The sequence below is a fragment of the Coregonus clupeaformis genome, unplaced genomic scaffold (genome assembly GCF_020615455.1).
Source record: "Coregonus clupeaformis isolate EN_2021a unplaced genomic scaffold, ASM2061545v1 scaf1173, whole genome shotgun sequence".
NCBI classification, from domain to species: domain Eukaryota; kingdom Metazoa; phylum Chordata; class Actinopteri; order Salmoniformes; family Salmonidae; genus Coregonus; species Coregonus clupeaformis.
In genome coordinates, this window is record NW_025534627.1 from 56,380 (window position 1) to 75,050 (window position 18,671).

At 45.5% G+C, this 18,671-nt stretch overlaps 1 protein-coding gene across 1 annotated transcript in view; it reads right to left on the reverse strand.

The window, feature by feature from the left end:
* Positions 1–18,671, reverse strand: part of plxnb2a.1 (plexin b2a, tandem duplicate 1) — a 91,435-nt gene that overhangs the window by 36,896 nt on the left and 35,868 nt on the right. The window contains exons 2-14 of the mRNA XM_045217670.1: positions 9,611–10,127; positions 8,886–9,050; positions 8,452–8,706; positions 7,992–8,189; positions 7,550–7,729; positions 6,584–6,718; positions 6,359–6,459; positions 3,967–4,090; positions 3,324–3,480; positions 2,894–3,005; positions 1,961–2,072; positions 1,564–1,665; positions 872–967 (exon numbers count right to left, since the gene is read on the reverse strand). Coding sequence (XP_045073605.1) covers positions 872–967; positions 1,564–1,665; positions 1,961–2,072; positions 2,894–3,005; positions 3,324–3,480; positions 3,967–4,090; positions 6,359–6,459; positions 6,584–6,718; positions 7,550–7,729; positions 7,992–8,189; positions 8,452–8,706; positions 8,886–9,050; positions 9,611–10,127 — 2,254 coding nt within the window. The remainder of the gene's footprint in view (positions 1–871; positions 968–1,563; positions 1,666–1,960; positions 2,073–2,893; positions 3,006–3,323; positions 3,481–3,966; positions 4,091–6,358; positions 6,460–6,583; positions 6,719–7,549; positions 7,730–7,991; positions 8,190–8,451; positions 8,707–8,885; positions 9,051–9,610; positions 10,128–18,671) is intronic.

Below are 18,671 nucleotides of genomic sequence, written 5' to 3' on the forward strand. Positions count from 1 at the left end.
AATTGTCAAAGACTCCAGCCACCCTAGTCATAGACTGTTCTCTCTGCTACCGCACGGGCAGGCGGTACCGGAGTGCCAAGTCTAGGTCCAAAAGACTTCTCAACAGCTTCTACCCCCAAGCCATAAGACTCCTGAACAGCTAATCATGGCTACCCGGACTATTTGCACTGCCCCCACCCCATCCTTTTTACGCTGCTGCTACTCTGTTAAGTATTTATGCATAGTCACTTTAACTCTACCCACATGTACATATTACCTCAACTACCTCAACTAGCCGGTGCCCCCCGCACATTGACTCTGCAACGGTACCCCCCTGTGTATATAGCCTCCCTACTGTCACTTTATTTTACTTCTGCTCTTTTTTCTCAACACTTTTTTTGTTGTTGTTTTATTCTTACTTTTTTGTTTAAAATAAATGCACTGTTGGTTAAGGGCTGTAAGTAAGCATTTCACTGTAATGTCTGCACCTGTTGTATTCGGCGCATGTGACCAATAAAATTTGATTTGATTTGATTTGTGTTTTTTATTAAACCCAATGACTTCCCCCCACAGTGGGTAGCAGTGCTGTGGTTCGCAGCTCAATATACTTTAACTCCATATTGGCAGCCTCTCAAACTCAGTATGAAAACAGATCAGTGGAGAGAGAGAGAGAGAGAGAGAGAGAGAGAGAGAGAGAGAGAGAGAGAGAGAGAGAGAGAGAGAGAGGGGGAAAGAAAGAGTTGGAATACTGGCTGGAGGCTTGAGGTGAATATCCTGCATTTCACAACACGGGCTTTGGGACTGAGGGAAAAGACAGAACTTCTACTGCTCATGTGGCGCGCTGTGATCTAAAACCTGTGTTTTCTCAACTAGAGAGGTGGATATTACTGACCTCATAACCCTTGAAGTTGAACTTTGACCCCTCATCAAAGGTGAACTCTTCCTCTGTGTGTTTCATGAGCTCCGTGCCAATCTTAAACGTGCGATCCTAAGACAGACAGGACAAGAGAGAGACAGACACACAGGACAAGAGAGAGACAGACACACAGGACAAGAGAGAGACAGACACACAGGACAAGAGAGAGACAGACACACAGGACAAGAGAGAGACAGACACACAGGACAAGAGAGAGACAGACACACAGGACAAGAGAGAGACAGACACACAGGACAAGAGAGAGACAGACACACAGGACAAAGAGAGAGAGACAGACACACAGGACAAGAGAGAGACAGACACACAGGACAAGAGAGAGAGACAGACACACAGGACAAGAGAGAGACAGACACACAGGACAAGAGAGAGACAGACACACAGGACAAGAGAGACAGACACACAGGAAAAGAGAGAGAGACAATGTTATCATCAATGATTGACATTGAGTAAATAGAGGTGTGTCTGAAATGTCACCCTATTCCCTACATAGTGCACTCAAATGGCACCCTATTCCCTACATAGTGCACTCAAATGGCACCCTATTCCCTACATAGTGCACTCAAATGGCACCCTATTCCCTACATAGTGCACTGTATAGGTAATAGGGTGTCACTTGGGACGAAGCCTAAGAGCTGTGTCTATCTCACCTTGTAAATGTCCAGGTTCTTCCCTTGGAAGCTGATGGGGATGCGGTGGCCTACAGGGATGAGCTGAGGATCTGGGTTCTCAAACTGAGGACAGCTATCAGCCTGGAGGGAGAACAGAAGGTGGTTATAGCTGGTTTAATCAGACAGGCAGACAGACAGGAAGAGCTTGCTAGTTGCCACCTATAAGGCAGAAAGTCTGTAACAGATACAAGATGGCTCAGAGACAACAGCTCTTTATCAATTAATCTTCCCTCAACTCCTCACATCCGCTCTTATCAAAAAGTATTGGACCTTCTTCTTGAGAAGGAGGCGGGGAGAGAGGACGCGAGGAACTGTGGAAAGACTAAAGGAGATTGAGCCAAGATTTCAAGATCACTGAGACAGCGCTTCCTCCTACTTGTTGGGCTTTGATGACGTGAGCTCCCTCTACAGCGTCATCGCTGTCACTGCAGGTGTGGTCCTGGCCATTCCACTGGCACTGCCACTCACTGGTCACACACGCTATACACCTGGGGACAATCAGCCAATAGGAGGAAGAGTTAGGGAGTCAGAGTTTATATAGCCAATGAGCACAGAGATCCACAAAAGTGTTCAGTGTAAAATGACTGAACAGAGCACTGAGAATAACTGTCAGATTAACGGTTTGTTTCCATAAAGCAGTGGTCACCTACTGGTCGATCACCAAACATTTCTGAAAAGCCAACGACAAAGCCTTGCACTCCACTTATTTTATTAGTCTTGCACTTGATTCAGACGTGCTGGGCGCCGGGTAGGCAAAGTGTTCCCATTTTGAACCATTTCATTTGTCTTAAGGGACAAACTCCGCCATCCTGGCGGACCAGGAGAGCTAAATCAAGTGTGCCTACTGTGCGGGTCAATCGGATAGCTGAATTTGTGAATGAGGCAGAAATAATGTGGTGCGACTCGGGTTTCGCCATCAGGTGGAAGATGGTGTCCCCTCTCTCTGGTCAGTCTTACCGGAGAAAAGGAGAGAGCAGGGACCATGAGAGTAGGACCCTCTGCTGCGCTCTCCCTCCGCTGAGACTGACCATCATATGTAGGTACCATCAACTCCAGTAAAATTAAATAATATAATTTAAATAGTATAATTTCAATTTATGCTCAGCTGTGCCTCGCAAACGATACAACTGATCTATTTTGTTATCAAAGCTCCAGTTTTGAAACATAATATGGTCTGAGAATAACAATATTGACAGGCCATGTTTTTAAAAAATCTGAGTGGTAGATCTCAGCTTGCTTTTTGACTCCAAAAGTGATCTTGCCTCAGAAAAGGTTGATGACCATAAAGGGTTCAACTGGCGCCACTTACGGTGTGTTCTCTGACTTCCTGACGGTGGCTGCACAGTTGTAGAACTTGTATTCACTGGACGTCACCTCGATGCTATCGTTGACCAGGATCCTCACTGGCACCGTCACAAAGTCTGAACAGAATATCACAGAATATCACAGTTCGCACAAAACAGTCCATTACCCTGAGAGGAAATGTTAGCCTGGTCACCTGACTGATTCTGTATTGAATAAAAACACTACATTGTTGCCTTGTTTTGGCAAGATAAAGACAAGTTGGTTAAAAAAGAAACAGACTGATATCCAGGCTTAAAAACAGTATACAGTACCCATCTACTACCCAGGGACCTAAGGACTGGGGTTAGGACTAGTATTCAGGAGGACTAGTATTCAGGAGGATTAGTATTCAGGAGGACTAGTATTCAGGAGGACTAGTATTCAGGAGGACTCACCCTGCTTGTCAGGTGTAGGGGGGATGTCCACAGGGTCAGGGAGAGTACAGGTGACCTTCTGATCAATCACCACAGCTCCACTACTGAACAAACCAAACCTGCACTCTATAACGTCAGAACGGCTGATCCTGGGGAGGGTGGGGATGTCGATTTCAACCTGGACAGGAGATAAACAGAGAGGTTTTTGAGAGTGGAAGAGAGGGAGGGAGGGAGAGAGAGAGTGACAGAGAAACAAGATAAACTCCCTCTTGAATACAAAGAGGTCCATTGAGGAAATCATCTCAATGCCATTATTTTTTTTGATTCACAGGAGTGGTTATGTGACAAAAACTCAAGTTGCTGGAGAGAACAGATGAAATGGGGTGAAACAAAGGGAAGTGACTGATATTCAGGTGTGCAGTTTAAATGTACACAGTTCATTAATCCAGAACTGCCCAAGAAAGCTAATTTTAGAGTGTGTGTGTGTGTGTGTGTGTGTGTGAAATGCACTGGAAGGGAGCAGAGCTTAGTGGAATTGACTAGAGTTAAACTCAGAACGAATGAATTCAGAATGAAGCAAACCCAGCACAACAGATGAGGGTACTTTCACACTGGAGAGGACAGCTGCCAATGACAGGGAAACTCAACCACTCAGACTCAGTACCTGCTGGGTCTTCATACAGCTGAGGTTGGGTGGGCAAAAGGCCTGGATCTGAACACACTGCTGGTTGGGGCTCCACAGCCACCTGTTGTCATCAACCCCGGGACAGTCTCCCTTCCTGGTACACCTGGAGGAGAACAGACCAGTCACACCCTGGACTACAGCTAACCCTGGACTACAGCTAACCCTGGACTACAGCTAACCCTGGACTACAGCTAACCCTGGACTACAGCTACCCCTAGACTACAGCTAACCCTAACCCTGGACTACAGCTATCCCTGGACTACAGCTAACCCTAACCCTGGACTACAGCTAACCCTGGACTACAGCTAACCCTGGACTACAGCTAACCCTAACCCTAGACTACAGCTAACCCTAGACTACAGCTAACCCTAACCCTGAACTACAGCTAACACTAGACTACAGCTAACCCTAACACGAGACTACAGCTAACCCTAACACGAGACTACAGCTAACCCTAACACTAGACTACAGCTAACCCTAACACTAGACTACAGCTAACCCTAACACTAGACTACAGCTAACCCTACGACTACAGACTAACCCTAGACTACAGCTAACCTAACCCTAGACTACAGCTAACCCTAACACTAGACTACAGCTAACCCTAGACTACAGCTAACCCTAACCCTGGACTACAGCTAACCCTAGACTACAGCTAACCCTAACCCTAGACTACAGCTAACCCTAACCCTAGACTACAGCTAACCCTTACCCTGGACTACACCTAATCCTAACACTAGACTACAGCTAACCCTTACCCTGGACTACACCTAACCCTGGACTACAGCTAACCCTAACCCTGGACTACAGCTAACCCTAGACTACAGCTAACCCTGAACTACAGCTAACCCTTACCCTGGACTACAGCTAACCCTAACCCTGGACTACAGCTAACCCTAGACTACAGCTAACCCTAACCCTAGACTACAGCTAACCCTTACCCTGGACTACACCTAACCCTGGACTACAGCTAACCCTAACCCTGGACTACAGCTAACCCTAGACTACAGCTAACCCTGAACTACAGCTAACCCTTACCCTGGACTACAGCTAACCCTAACCCTGGACTACAGCTAACCCTAACCCTGGACTACAGCTAACCCTTACCCTGGACTACAGCTAACCCTGGACTAGAGCTAACCCTGGACTACAGCTAACCCTTACCCTGGACTACAGCTAACCCTAACCCTGGACTACAGCTAACCCTAACCCTAGACTACAGCTAACCCTAACCCTAGACTACAGCTAACCCTAACCCTAGACTACAGCTAACCCTAACCCTAGACTACAGCTAACCCTAACCCTAGACTACAGCTAACCCTAACCCTAGACTACAGCTAACCCTAACCCTAGACTACAGCTAACCAGGAGTCTGCTACCTGTATCCATGCCCGGTTCATAAATGATAGGAGCTAAAGAGAGAAAATAGTCCTGGACCATCTATAATAGGAGAAGGCAGTACTAAGCTCATAAGACATTTATAAGTTATATTTTATTATTCATTGAAAGATCAATGAACAGCAGGAAATATTGCAGCTATAACCAATGTTCCCTCAAATTTTTTGGGCACTGAGCAAATAGCTGTTCTATCATTCAGCCTACAGTAGCAGCCAATGTGGGATGTTCAATGTAGGCCTACATTCCATGAGACTTTTGAACATGGGATTAACCTGTTTATCCACTTTTCCTTCAGACAAGGAGGTGACTGAAAACGTTGTTGTGTTGTTTGATGCAAGAAACCACTTTACAAAATATAATGCATTATTATTCCAATACCATTATTACAGAGAATCAGACAAATTATGCTACCCTCTGCCTATTGTCAACTTAACTTATTCAAGCCTGTCACAAAATACAACACTGCCCCTTTAAGACAAAAACCTATCTTTACCTGACTTGCTTTTCAAAGATGTCTAGAAATGTATACGTTTTGTACTCTTGTAGGAAGCAATCACTCCCCTATTGCTGACTACAAATGATCTATAACTGGGCTAATAACTCACTAACTAGCAAAGAATATGAACAAATGTGCACAAGTGGCTACATGCAGCTCTGATTGGTTATGGCGCACTGGTCTGTGTAGAGTAGGGGCTGAGTAGTGCCTGTCAACGCAATAGAATCCTACTCCGATGTGTTCTGCCTACAACAAAATCTCTTGCATAGTTCATTTTGTTTCTGTATGTTGCATTGAAAGCGTTGATTCAATCACAATTCCCACAGTAAAGGGAAAAACTGATAGTGGTTAACTAAGGGGAAAACTCTAGAAAATTGAATGAAATTCAATCTCGTGCTTCTCTGCGCGGGCTGATATTTCTTCTGATGCGCAGCTTAGAGGGAACATTGGCTATAACATAACTGGTACTGTACTCACTTGCCCTTCAGCACACACCACCCACAGTAGGGGTCTTTCTGTGACACGCAGGACTGGCAGTCTGACTTCAGGTGGCACGCCTGCACTGGCACCTTGGTGATCTATGAGAAAAACAATCATGGGTGATTCAAACATTGATATCGCACTAACCAAAATGCATGGAGTGCCTCACACCGATAAAAATCGACGCTATCGAATAAAGTTCTAGATATGTTCACGGCTCACCTTCTTCTCTGTGGTGATGTAGAGGTGTGTGAGGCTGGTGTCAAACAGCAGGTTCTTGTTGACCTTGTCACCGGTGTTCTCCCCTGGGGCGCGGCCGTACACCTCTGGACTGGCCGACAGGTGCAGCTTCAGCACCTACGTTTCATTAGCAGAAAGAAGACAGAAAAGGTGGCCAGGTCGACGCAGAAGACATTAGTCAACTACTAAGGACAACCTATATAAAAGTCAGAGCAGCCTATTGAATAACATTTCAGCAGGACGCCTTTCTGTTTAGCAGACGCTCTTATAGGTAAGACCAACCACATATCACAGTCATTGCTTTCCTCAAGTAAAACTTTCTTCAAAAAAGCAGCTATTAGCTAAATCAGTTAGAGTGCTAGTAAGAAAGACAAGTGCGAGTGTTAGTGTAAGAATGACCGTATTGCAATAGTAAGGTGTTAACTAGTAGTGACGGGTCGTCCGCCAACCAACGGCTCTTTTTGGTGAACGTCGAGAACTGAATCTCATGTGAAAGAGCTGTTCATTTGGCTCCCTGCTACTGCTGCAGTTTGAGCTCCAGACCACCATCATCTGGAGTTCAGTTAGAAAAACATTCTCTGAAGATTGCACCTCCTCAACCATCATCTGGAGTTCAGTTAGAAAAACATTCTCTGAAGATTGCACCTCCTAAACCATTAACTGGAGTTCAGTTTAAAAAAAAACATTCTCAGAAGAAAACCTCATTGTGGTCCACACAAAAATTACATACATTTCAAGGGATTTAATTTGGCCAGGTAAACAATTTAATTGAACTCGCGTCACAATCTGACATAATGGTAGGCAACCCTTCAGCCTTTACATGAGACCTTTTTATATTTGTCATGGTTTTTCATCCATTTGTAAGGACTACTGAACAAAGATCCATTGGGAGCCAAAAGATCTGGCTCACCGAAAAGACTGGGAATGCCCATCACTATTAGCTAGTACCTCTCCTAAAGCAGTCCCCAGGAAGGCAACGGTGTGCTCCGTTTCCACAGCGACGGCCACAGCGGTCATCAGGCCCTTCTTGGTGAAGATGGGTTTGGTTGCCAGGGCGAACTCTGCCCTACTGGCAAGTGGGGAGGGCAGGAACTCAGCACCACACTTTTGGGAGATCACCATGCCATTCTGTAGAGGGGAGGAATCAACGTCAGATACATTATTTCATTAGTAGGTAGATGTGATAATGTAACAGTTATTAGATCATATCTACATCCTCTTGTAAAGTTAATTGTAGAAGAGCAACAACCATAACTTCAAGGTAAACTATAAAACCATCAATTGCTTCAAAACTGACCTGCTAGCTAACACCAGATACATTCTCCATCCTCTTACCAGAGGACATACAGTACAACTGCCCTTGACTGGATGTGCTGGTAAGGCTACAAACCTCCTTTTCAGTTTTACACAGCTCATCTGACTTGGAGGAGTACGGTGAGTAGACGGCAGACGTCCCGTTAATGTGTCCCTTGTTGCTGTAGCAGGCTCCTATGATCTCCACCAGTCTCTTATTGATGGCCCTCAGTGGGTACATACACACTGCCGAGCTGGAGCTGTCATCGTCCGAGCTGAACACCACAAACAGAACCTGACAGCAATACAGAAGTCACTGTTCTTAACTGACTGTTCTGACGGTTCGGACTTGCCTGGTTAAATAATGGTGAAATGGAAAACTACAAAAAGTCATTTTCCTAAAGAAAATACCTGCTTCAACTGTCCAAACACATTTTTGTGGGATTCAATCTAATTCAAACAACTATTTGTCCCCTTCGAACAATTCTATTAGGGGTTATACAATTGAATTGGGCTATAGAATTGAACTGGATAGCGGATTAAGTTGAAATACATACCTTATCCAGGGCTCCAACCGGTTCGTACTGGCCAGAGGAGCTCATATTTTTGGCCAGGGCTTCTCCTGGAAGGGACACGTAGGCTGCCTGGACCTTGTTGTACCTGTTCCCCGCGCTGCAGTTCAGCTGGAGCTCTGTGTACGAGTAGTAGTTGTGGTCGTTCTCACACATCCTGGAGATAAAGGTGAAGTTCTTGGTTCCTGAATCCTGGGCGCCCAGGGTTCTGGAGAACAGGAAGTAGACAAAGCCTTCATCCTGGAAGAAGAAAGACATAAAAAGAGAGAGAGAGAAAGTGAAAAAAAAGGAGCGGAAAAGAGTGAGATGAATCATTCTATTCCCCTTTCAGTCTCTTGGTAACGCTGTAATCCCAGACCGGCCCAAGGGGACGTCTCACACTGCTGTGTGTGCAAAAGGCTTTTCTCCGTCTTTCTTACCTTGAAGACGTGTTTGAAGTCGTGGAGGTAACGCAGTGTGAAGGGGTTGGACTGGACGGCCGAGGCCTCGATGATACTGTCGAACAACACCCAGTCACCATGGTCCTGGAGGATACGGGTGCTGATCAGCTTGGTGCTGTCATGGCTGCCGTAGCCCTTAGCCACCTGAAGAGAACAGAGAGGGGGCAAATACCAGATACCATGGTGACCAGGAAGTAAATACAACATGTTTCAGCTTGGTGCAGTCATGGCTGCCATAACCTTTACACACCTAGGACAAGACAGAGGGAATAGAACATGTGAAATTGACTTATCTAGTACCTTTACCATTTAAAATCCCCATATATCATCAAAAACATCACAACAAGGTTGCAGGACATTCATTGGAGTGGAGTTCCATTTGAGTCCCAGTGAATAGTGATAAATATGATACCATCTATGTCCCCATTGCTGATTAGAAGAACCCTGTGGTCCTCTGTAACTCAGTTGGTAGAGACCATCTATAGATCTCTACGTCACAATAGCAGATTAAAAACCAGAACAACCCTGTGGTCCTCTGTAGCTCAGTTGGTAGAGCATGGCAATTGCAACGCCAGGATAGTGGGTTCAATTCCTGGGACCACCCATACGTAGAACATTTATACAAGTCGCTTTGTATAAAAGTGTCTGCTAAATGACATATTATTATTACTGTGACATATCGACGGTGTGGTTAGTCCACTTACCAGGAAGACGGTGAAGTTCTTACTGTTCTTGCTGTCCTTGCTGACGTAGTAAGACATGACCCCTACTACAGACACACTCTCCTCAGCACTGGCCACGTACGTCCTCTCTCCTTTAGTATCGTTGAAGTACAGCAGCTGCTCTACATTAGACAGGCTCCTCAGAGAACAGATTCCTCTGTACAGACTCCCACACACTATCAAGGTGTCTTTGGATGGATGGATGAGGAGCAGTTTGTTATGGTTGTCGGTCTCCACCGCTTCCTCGCAGGAGCCCGTCACGGGCGGGGTACACTGGCGGTTGTCCAATCTGGGTCCTGTTTTGGTGTGGGCCTCGGTGTTCAGGGATTGGTTCAGTTGGTAGATGGCGTTGACCGTGCCCACGTACAGCCGACCGGTGGTTGGGTCCTGGACTACGTTGTTGATGAGGGGTGTCGGAGGTGAACTCGTGTGGGCGGAGCCGAGGAGGGGAGAGACTGCGTCGCCAAGATGGCAGCCAGGACCCACTGCCACACCATCTCTGGAGGAGAGGGAGGAGGATGGGGAGAGAAAACTATTATTATGTTACTCTTTATGTCTCTTTGTAGCTTGGTAGAGAGAGAAAGAGAGAGAGAGAGAGAGAGGAGGGAGAAGAAGAGGGAGGAGGAGGGTATGAGAGAGAGAGAGAGACTGAAGGAGATCGAGGAGAAAGGGGGGGAGAGAGAGAGATGAGGGAGTGAGGGAGGAGGGTAGGAGAGAGAGAGAGGAGGAAAAATACAGAGAAGGAGAAAATATAATTAGTTCCTAATCTTAATCATTCTATTCTATTAGTCTCTGTCTCTTTGTATTCACAGACAGGCCTGAGGGGACGTTTCAACAGCTGATAAAAAAGACATGAAATAAACATGAAGACATTAAGATTTACAACGTTCAATAACATCTCCTTCTAAAAAATGTTTTTTTTAGCACAAAGTTATTCAGTTCTACTAAAGCGTTCCTACCTTCCACTTCTTCATTATTATTCATCCTCATCCTTCCCACTAAATATAAAGGAGGGAAAATCAATTCACTCGCTCCCCTAACTCCCCTCAGATGTTGAGATGTGGATCACTGAATTTGACACAGACGATAAAAGAACACTTTTTTTTGTTCAAAAGAAAGAAGCGTATGCAGCATTCACTTCGCGGGCAAGCTCCTCTCCTCTCCTCTCCTCTCCTCCCCTCATCCTTTCATCCCTGCCTACAGTTTTTGGGTAGTTGATGGCGGAAGTCAAATAGGCTTCAAAAGGATTCGAGGAGAGGTTGAGAGGAGAGGAGGAGAGGTGGTGTGTGCCAAGGTAACAAAGGTGTCCTGTTGCATTATGGGTACGCCCTCGGCACGGGAGCAGAGAAACTCTTCTTGGTAAAAACCCTCACACAGTGATTCACAAACTTTTCCCCAAACCTTTTGGCTGGGTTGTTGTGAGACCTAACCAAACACGTTTGGATGTGACCCAAAAGGAACCCTTTCCGACACAGTCCTTCTGACCCAGTGAACTGGCCAATAGGGTCCTGACCCAGTGAACTGGCCAATAAGGTCCTGACCCAGTGAACTGGCCAATAGGGTCCTGACCCAGTGAACTGGCCAATAAGGTCCTGACCCAGTGAACTGGCCAATAAGGTCCTGACCCAGTGAACTGGCCAATAGGGTCCTGACCCAGTGAACTGGCCAATAGGGTCCTGACCCAGTGAACTGGCCAATAGGGTCCTGACCCAGTGAACTGGCCAATAGGGTCCTGACCCAGTGAACTGGCCAATAAGGTCCTGACCCATGAACTGGCCAATAAGGTCCTGACCCAGTGAACTGGCCAATAAGGTCCTGACCCAGTGAACTGGCCAATAGGGTCCTGACCCAGTGAACTGGCCAATAGGGTCCTGACCCAGTGAACTGGCCAATAAGGTCCTGACCCAGTGAACTGGCCAATAAGGTCCTGACCCAGTGAACTGGCCAATAAGGTCCTGACCCAGTGAACTGGCCAATAGGGTCCTGACCCAGTGAACTGGCCAATAAGGTCCTGACCCAGTGAACTGGCCAATAGGGTCCTGACCCAGTGAACTGGCCAATAAGGTCCTGACCCAGTGAACTGGCCAATAAGGTCCTGACCCAGTGAACTGGCCAATAAGGTCCTGACCCAGTGAACTGGCCAATAGGGTCCTGACCCAGTGAAATGGCCAATAAGGTCCTGACCCAGTGAAATGGCCAATAAGGTCCTGACCCAGTGAAATGGCCAATAAGATCCTGACCCAGTGAACTGGCCAATAGGGTCCTGACCCAGTGAACTGGCCAAACCAACATTCTCAGTAGACAACATGTTAAATGAAGCGGCAGGTAGCTTAGTGGTTAAGAGCGTTGTGCCAGTAACCGAAAGGTTGCTGGTTCTAATCCCCGAGCCGACTAGGTGAAAAATCTGTCGATTGCCCTTTAGCAAGGCACTTAACCCTAATTGCTCATGTAAGTCGCTCTGGATAAGAGCGTCTGCTAAATGACTAAAATGTAAATGTAAATTCAGACCACAACAGTACCATGATCTCTGTAGCTCCTCTATTAGCATTTTCACATTTACATAAACCTCTTCATCTCTTCTGTTAGAAGGGATGAAAACAGAGAGTAACTGGGACCAGGCTAAGACAGATCTGGGACCAGAGTAAGTCAGTAATTGATACTTTGCTCCAAACTTCCAGATGATTAACCATTCAGCAGGAAGGCGGCTGGAGTGAGGGGGCCGAAGGGGACAATACAGGCCTTATTGGTCCTAACGATGGCTCCTCCCCAGGCACTGATGCAAACCAGCCATGAAGACATTTACTGGGCGTTTCCGGATGTTCTGTTCTGTTCTGTCCTGTCCTGTTCTCTTCTGTTCAGTATTAGTAAGACAGTGTGTTCTTACCCAAGGCAACCCATATATTACTTCAGTCCGTTCCAGAAATACCTCTGTGGGAACAAAGTGATAATAGCTCAGTGAGTTCTGGGGGTTTTTCAGGACACTGTTTAGCCCATGAGTAGAATGAAGTCACACTTACACACTGATTTAAGGTCAGTTGGTATTTTTCTTCCTAATGGAAGTTAAGGAAGGTATGTAAGTAAGCTGATCTTAGACCGGTGCCTAAGGGCAACTTTTACGTAGAGCTATCTGACACTGAGTGACAGCTAACCGCGTGTGTGTGTGTGTGTGTGTGTGTGTGTGTGTGTGTGTTTGATTGACAGCTCAGAATCTCCCACTGATCTCAGTCTTCATTAACCTCTAGTAGAAAGAGGAGGAAGGGAAGCGCTACTAAGGTACACAATAGTAAATGTTGGTAGACAGAAGGTGCTCTTTGGTCAAAGGGGTGAATTAGTCATCAAATAGAAAGGAGGACCAAGGCACTCTTCATATAATTATAAAAGGCATTTTAATTAATTATATGAAGAGTGCCTTGGTCCTCCTTTCTTTTTGATAACTTCATTAACCTCTGTCTAGCCTGTTAGAAACACACACCGTACTAGCTCTGACTCAGTCTGGAAGAAAACAGTCCTTCTAAAAGCGCCATACATGGTGCTAGAGCTCAGATGACGTTGATGATCTACAGTTTGAATCAGTGCATAACAAAATATTTAATGAGGACAGAACAGAGGGGCAGAGTGAGAATCATTCTAACAGAAACTGTGACTCAGGCTCTGCCCTCCGGTCTCCTCACAAACGCCCAAGTAAAGTAAGCTCTCTGAGAAACCATTATGAGGGAAATAGTAGAGCTAGACACCACAGTGGCAGCTCTCACTGGGACTTTGTTATGATGAAATAGTAGAGCTAGACACCACAGTGGCAGCTCTCACTGGGACTTTGTTATGATGAAATAGTAGAGCTAGACACCACAGTGGCAGCTCTCACTGGGACTTTGTTATGATGAAATAGTAGAGCTAGACACCACAGTGGCAGCTCTCACTGGGACTTTGTTATGATGAAATAGTAGAGGCTAGACACCACAGTGGCAGCTCTCACTGGGACATTGTTATGATGAAATAGTAGAGCTAGACACCACAGTGGCAGCTCTCACTGGGACTTTGTTATGATGAAATAGTAGAGCTAGACACCACAGTGGCAGCTCTCACTGGGACTTTGTTATGATGAAATAGTAGAGCTAGACACCACAGTGGCAGTCTCACTGGGACTTTGTTATGATGAAATAGTAGAGCTAGACACCACAGTGGCAGCTCTCACTGGGACTTTGTTATGATGAAATAGTAGAGCTAGACACCACAGTGGCAGCTCTCACTGGGACTTTGTTATGATGAAATAGTAGAGCTAGACACCACAGTGGCAGCTCTCACTGGGACTTTGTTATGATGAAATATTAGAGCTAGACACCACAGTGGCAGCTCTCACTGGGACTTTGTTATGATGAAATAGTAGAGCTAGACACCACAGCGGCAGCTCTCACTGGGACCTTGTTATGATGAAATAGTAGAGCTAGACACCACAGTGGCAGCTCTCACTGGGACTTTGTTATGATGAAATAGTAGAGCTAGACACCACAGTGGCAGCTCTCACTGGGACTTTGTTATGATGAAATAGTAGAGCTAGACACCACAGCGGCAGCTCTCACTGGGACTTTGTTATGATGAAATAGTAGAGCTAGACACCACAGTGGCAGCTCTCACTGGGACTTTGTTATGATGAAATAGTAGAGCTAGACACCACAATGGCAGCTCTCACTGGGACTTTGTTATGATGAAATAGTAGAGCTAGACACCACAGTGGCAGCTCTCACTGGGACTTTGTTATGATGAAATAGTAGAGCTAGACACCACAGTGGCAGCTCTCACTGGGACTTTGTTATGATGAAATAGTAGAGCTAGACACCACAGCGGCAGCTCTCACTGGGACTTTGTTATGATGAAATAGTAGAGCTAGACACCACAGTGGCAGCTCTCACTGGGACTTTGTTATGATGAAATAGTAGAGCTAGACACCACAGTGGCAGCTCTCACTGGGACTTTGTTATGATGAAATAGTAGAGCTAGACACCACAGTGGCAGCTCTCACTGGGACATTGTTATGATGAAATAGTAGAGCTAGACACCACAGTGGCAGCTCTCACTGGGACTTTGTTATGATGAAATAGTAGAGCTAGACACCACAGCGGCAGCTCTCACTGGGACTTTGTTATGATGAAATAGTAGAGCTAGACACCACAGTGGCAGCTCTCACTGGGACTTTGTTATGATGAAATAGTAGAGCTAGACACCACAGTGGCAGCTCTCACTGGGACTTATGATTGTTGGAGTCCAGTTCCAGATTAGAGCTGGGTAACTGTCCCATGAAATCCACTCTAAGAAAGAACTCCCTGTTCCACACACACCATCCCTGCCTCACGTCATCAGTGCTATGGGGAGATGTCTCCTAAGATGCCTGCACAGCATTGCGTGTGTCACATGATGGGGCTGCATTAGTTATTGTCAGCATCACGAGAGTGTTGTGCAGTGCTTTGCTGCGTGACGACTGTTACTCATCAGTGTGTGTTCCTTCATCAGCACAAGGCTGACCATTTGATTCCTCTTTCAACTCTCTCTCTCTCCCTCTTCCTCTCCTCCCCCCACACAACTCCAGAAGAACACACACAGCATACATATTTTAGTCATAATATAAGTCATAGAAACCATGTGATGTGGTTTCTCATATTGCAACATGATCATCTGACTGCCTGGGGTTTGGGGAGATTGGCGTTGTGGGTTTAAGAGATTCGGCCTGTCGGTTTCTGTGTGTGTGTCTGTGTGCTCACAATGTGTGTGTATGTGTGCGCTTGCGCACATCGCCGTACAGCGTGTGTGTCTTCAACATACATTGTGTGTTCAAGTGTGTGTGTGTGTGTCCATGTGCTCTCTGTGTCAGTGTTATCTATGATTTACTACTGTGTAAAGCTATTCTATATACTCTCTGGGCTGAGGTTATTAGCCCCGTTGCCATGCCGTTAGCCTCTAATGTCCTGTAATGTGTGAGAGACAGCTGCTTCCAATCAACACACACACACAAAGGTTAAAGTGATTACGCTTCCTGTAAAGAAACCAGTTCGGTCCGGTTTCACACCACCTTATAGGGTCGTTCCGTCTCAAAAAGCCCAAGAAAGAGGATATCGACACACACACCATCTCAGATTGTTCTGAAATCCTTTCTGTTGTTAGAAACAGATAAGATTAGCATTCCTGCAACATTATTTTGTTGAAATATAATTTTAATCGCCAAATTGTCCATTTTCATTTATAGGATTCATACAGTGAGGGGAAAAAAGTATTTGATCCCCTGCTGATTTTGTACGTTTGCCCACTGACAAAGACATGATCAGTCTATAATTTTAATGGTAGGTTTATTTGAACAGCGAGACACAGAATAACAACAACAAAATCCAGAAAAACGCATGTCAAAAATGTTATGAATTGATTTGCATTTTAATGAGGGAAATAAGTATTTGACCCCTCTGCAAAACATGACTTAGTACTTGGTGGCAAAACCCTTGTTGGCAATCACAGAGGTCAGACGTTTCTTGTAAGTTGGCCACCAGGTTTGCACACATCTCAGGAGGGATTTTGTCCCACTTCTCTTTGCAGATCTTCTCCAAGTCATTAAGGTTTCGAGGCTGACGTTTGGCAACTCGAACCTTCAGCTCCCTCCACAGATGTTCTATGGGATTAAGGTCTGGAGACTGGCTAAGCCACTCCAGGACCTTAATGTGCTTCTTCTTGAGCCACTCCTTTGTTGCCTTCACCGTGTGTTTTGGGTCATTGTCATGCTGGAATACCCATCCACAACCCATTTTCAATGCCCTGGCTGAGGGAAGGAGGTTCTCACCCAAGATTTGACGGCACATGGCCCCGTCCATCGTCCCTTTGATGCAGTGAAGTTGTCCTGTCCCCTTAGCAGAAAAACACCCCCAAAGCATAATGTTTCCACCTCCATGTTTGACGGTGGGGATGGTGTTCTTGGGGTCATAGGCAGCATTCCTCCTCCTCCAAACACTGCGAGTTGAGTTGATACCAAAGAGCTCCATTTTGGTCTCATCTGACCACAACAATTTCACCCAGTTCTCCTCTGAATCATTCAGATGTTCATTGGCAAACTTCAGACGGGCATGTATATGTGCTTTCTGGAGCGGGGGGACCTTGCGGGCGCTGCAGGATTTCAGTCCTTCACGGCGTAGTGTGTTACCAATTGTTTTCTTGGTGACTATGGTCCCAGCTGCCTTGAGATCATTGACAAGATCCTCCCGTGTAGTTCTGGGCTGATTCCTCACTGTTCTCATGATCATTGCAACTCCACGAGGTGAGATCTTGCATGGAGCCCCAGGCCGAGGGGAGATTGACAGTTATTTTGTGTTTCTTCCATTTGCGAATAATCGCACCAACTGTTGTCACCTTCTCACCAAGCTGCTTGGCGATGGTCTTGTAGCCCATTCCAGCCTTGTGTAGGTCTACAATCTTGTCCCTGACATCCTTGGAGAGCTCTTTAGTCTTGGCCATGGTGGAGAGTTTGGAATCTGATTGATTGATTGCTTCTGTGGACAGGTGTCTTTTATACAGGTAACAAACTGAGATTAGGAGCACTCCCTTTAAGAGTGTGCTCATAATCTCAGCTCGTTGCCTGTATAAAAGACACCGGGAGCCAGAAATCTTTCTGATTGAGAGGGGGTCAAATACTTATTTCCCTCATTAAAATGCAAATCAATTTATAACATTTTTTAAATGCGTTTTATTCTGGATTTTTTTGTTGTTATTCTGTCTCTCACTGTTCAAATAAACCATCCATTAAAATTATAGACTGATAATTTCTTTGTCAGTGGGCAAACGTACAAAATCAGCAGGGGATCAAATACCTTTTTCCCTCACTGTATAATCTTCAATAAATATAGTACCTAACATCCGATTTTAATAAACTTTTTTCTAACAATGAGTTAGACATAAGGAAACATTGGAATGGTCAAAAGCCACCCACAGACCAACACTCCAATCCAATCAAATCCAATCCCACCCCAACAACCACTATACAGTATCAGTTCTCTCTGTCTGACCAATAGTATAGAGCTGCGGCTCTGAGTATTGTTTCTTCATCCTATCCTATGTAATGTATTTCCAGTGAATTTGATGATACTTTTTTTCCCTGTTCAGAGAAATTAGTCATTGAAGCTTTTAGGCGTATGTCCCATCCTACATTATATTTCAACAAAATAATGTTGCAGGAAAGCTAATCTTATCCGTTTCTAACAGAAACGATTTCAGAACAATCTGAGATGTTGGTGTCATGGCTTGCTGAAATGACATGGAATGACCTGTCTGTCTGTCTGTCCTGGTACCACCCTTTCATCACTCACAGCCCTCTGCTGATAATCACAAACAATTCCCAGATCCATTCCCAATGGAGCCAGATCAGGATTCCCAGTCAGGGTTGTGTAGGAGAGGTTAGCCTAAGCAGGGAATGTTCTAGGGTCTGTTCCCAGTATCCCCTTTGATCTCAATCCATATGGAGCCTACACCAGGATAATCACATTCTATAGAGAGAGCCTACTGGAGGGATGGAGCTCTGGATTAAGACAGGCGACCATGTCTGTGTCGATACCTAGCATCGCTGCCTTTATCCTGGGTACTGACGACACCAAGCCCCCCTGCCTCCATGTAGGATTGTAAAAACAAGGTTTGATAATGAACATTTTTGTCGACTGCAGTTTCTCTGAATAGCATCATTCATACCGGTAGCTCAGACAATGGATGTAGCTATTTAAAGCTGGAACTACCCCCGATGGTTAGCTGAAGAGCACAGCATCACTCATTATCTCTCCAACCTCTGTCTGATACAAGACAAACATATCTACCGCAAGTCATTTGTACATGTTACACTAGGGGTGTAACAGTACACATATGAGTACTGAACCGTTCGCTATGGGGACCTTGGTTCAGTCTGCACTGTGAACTCTAATACATAAAAAAAAAAAAAAAAAAAAAAATTTAAACACTATGCCAACGCTGCGTTGTAGGCCTCTTGAATAAATCGGAGCTGAAAAAACATTTCAGGCTATTCCGTTAA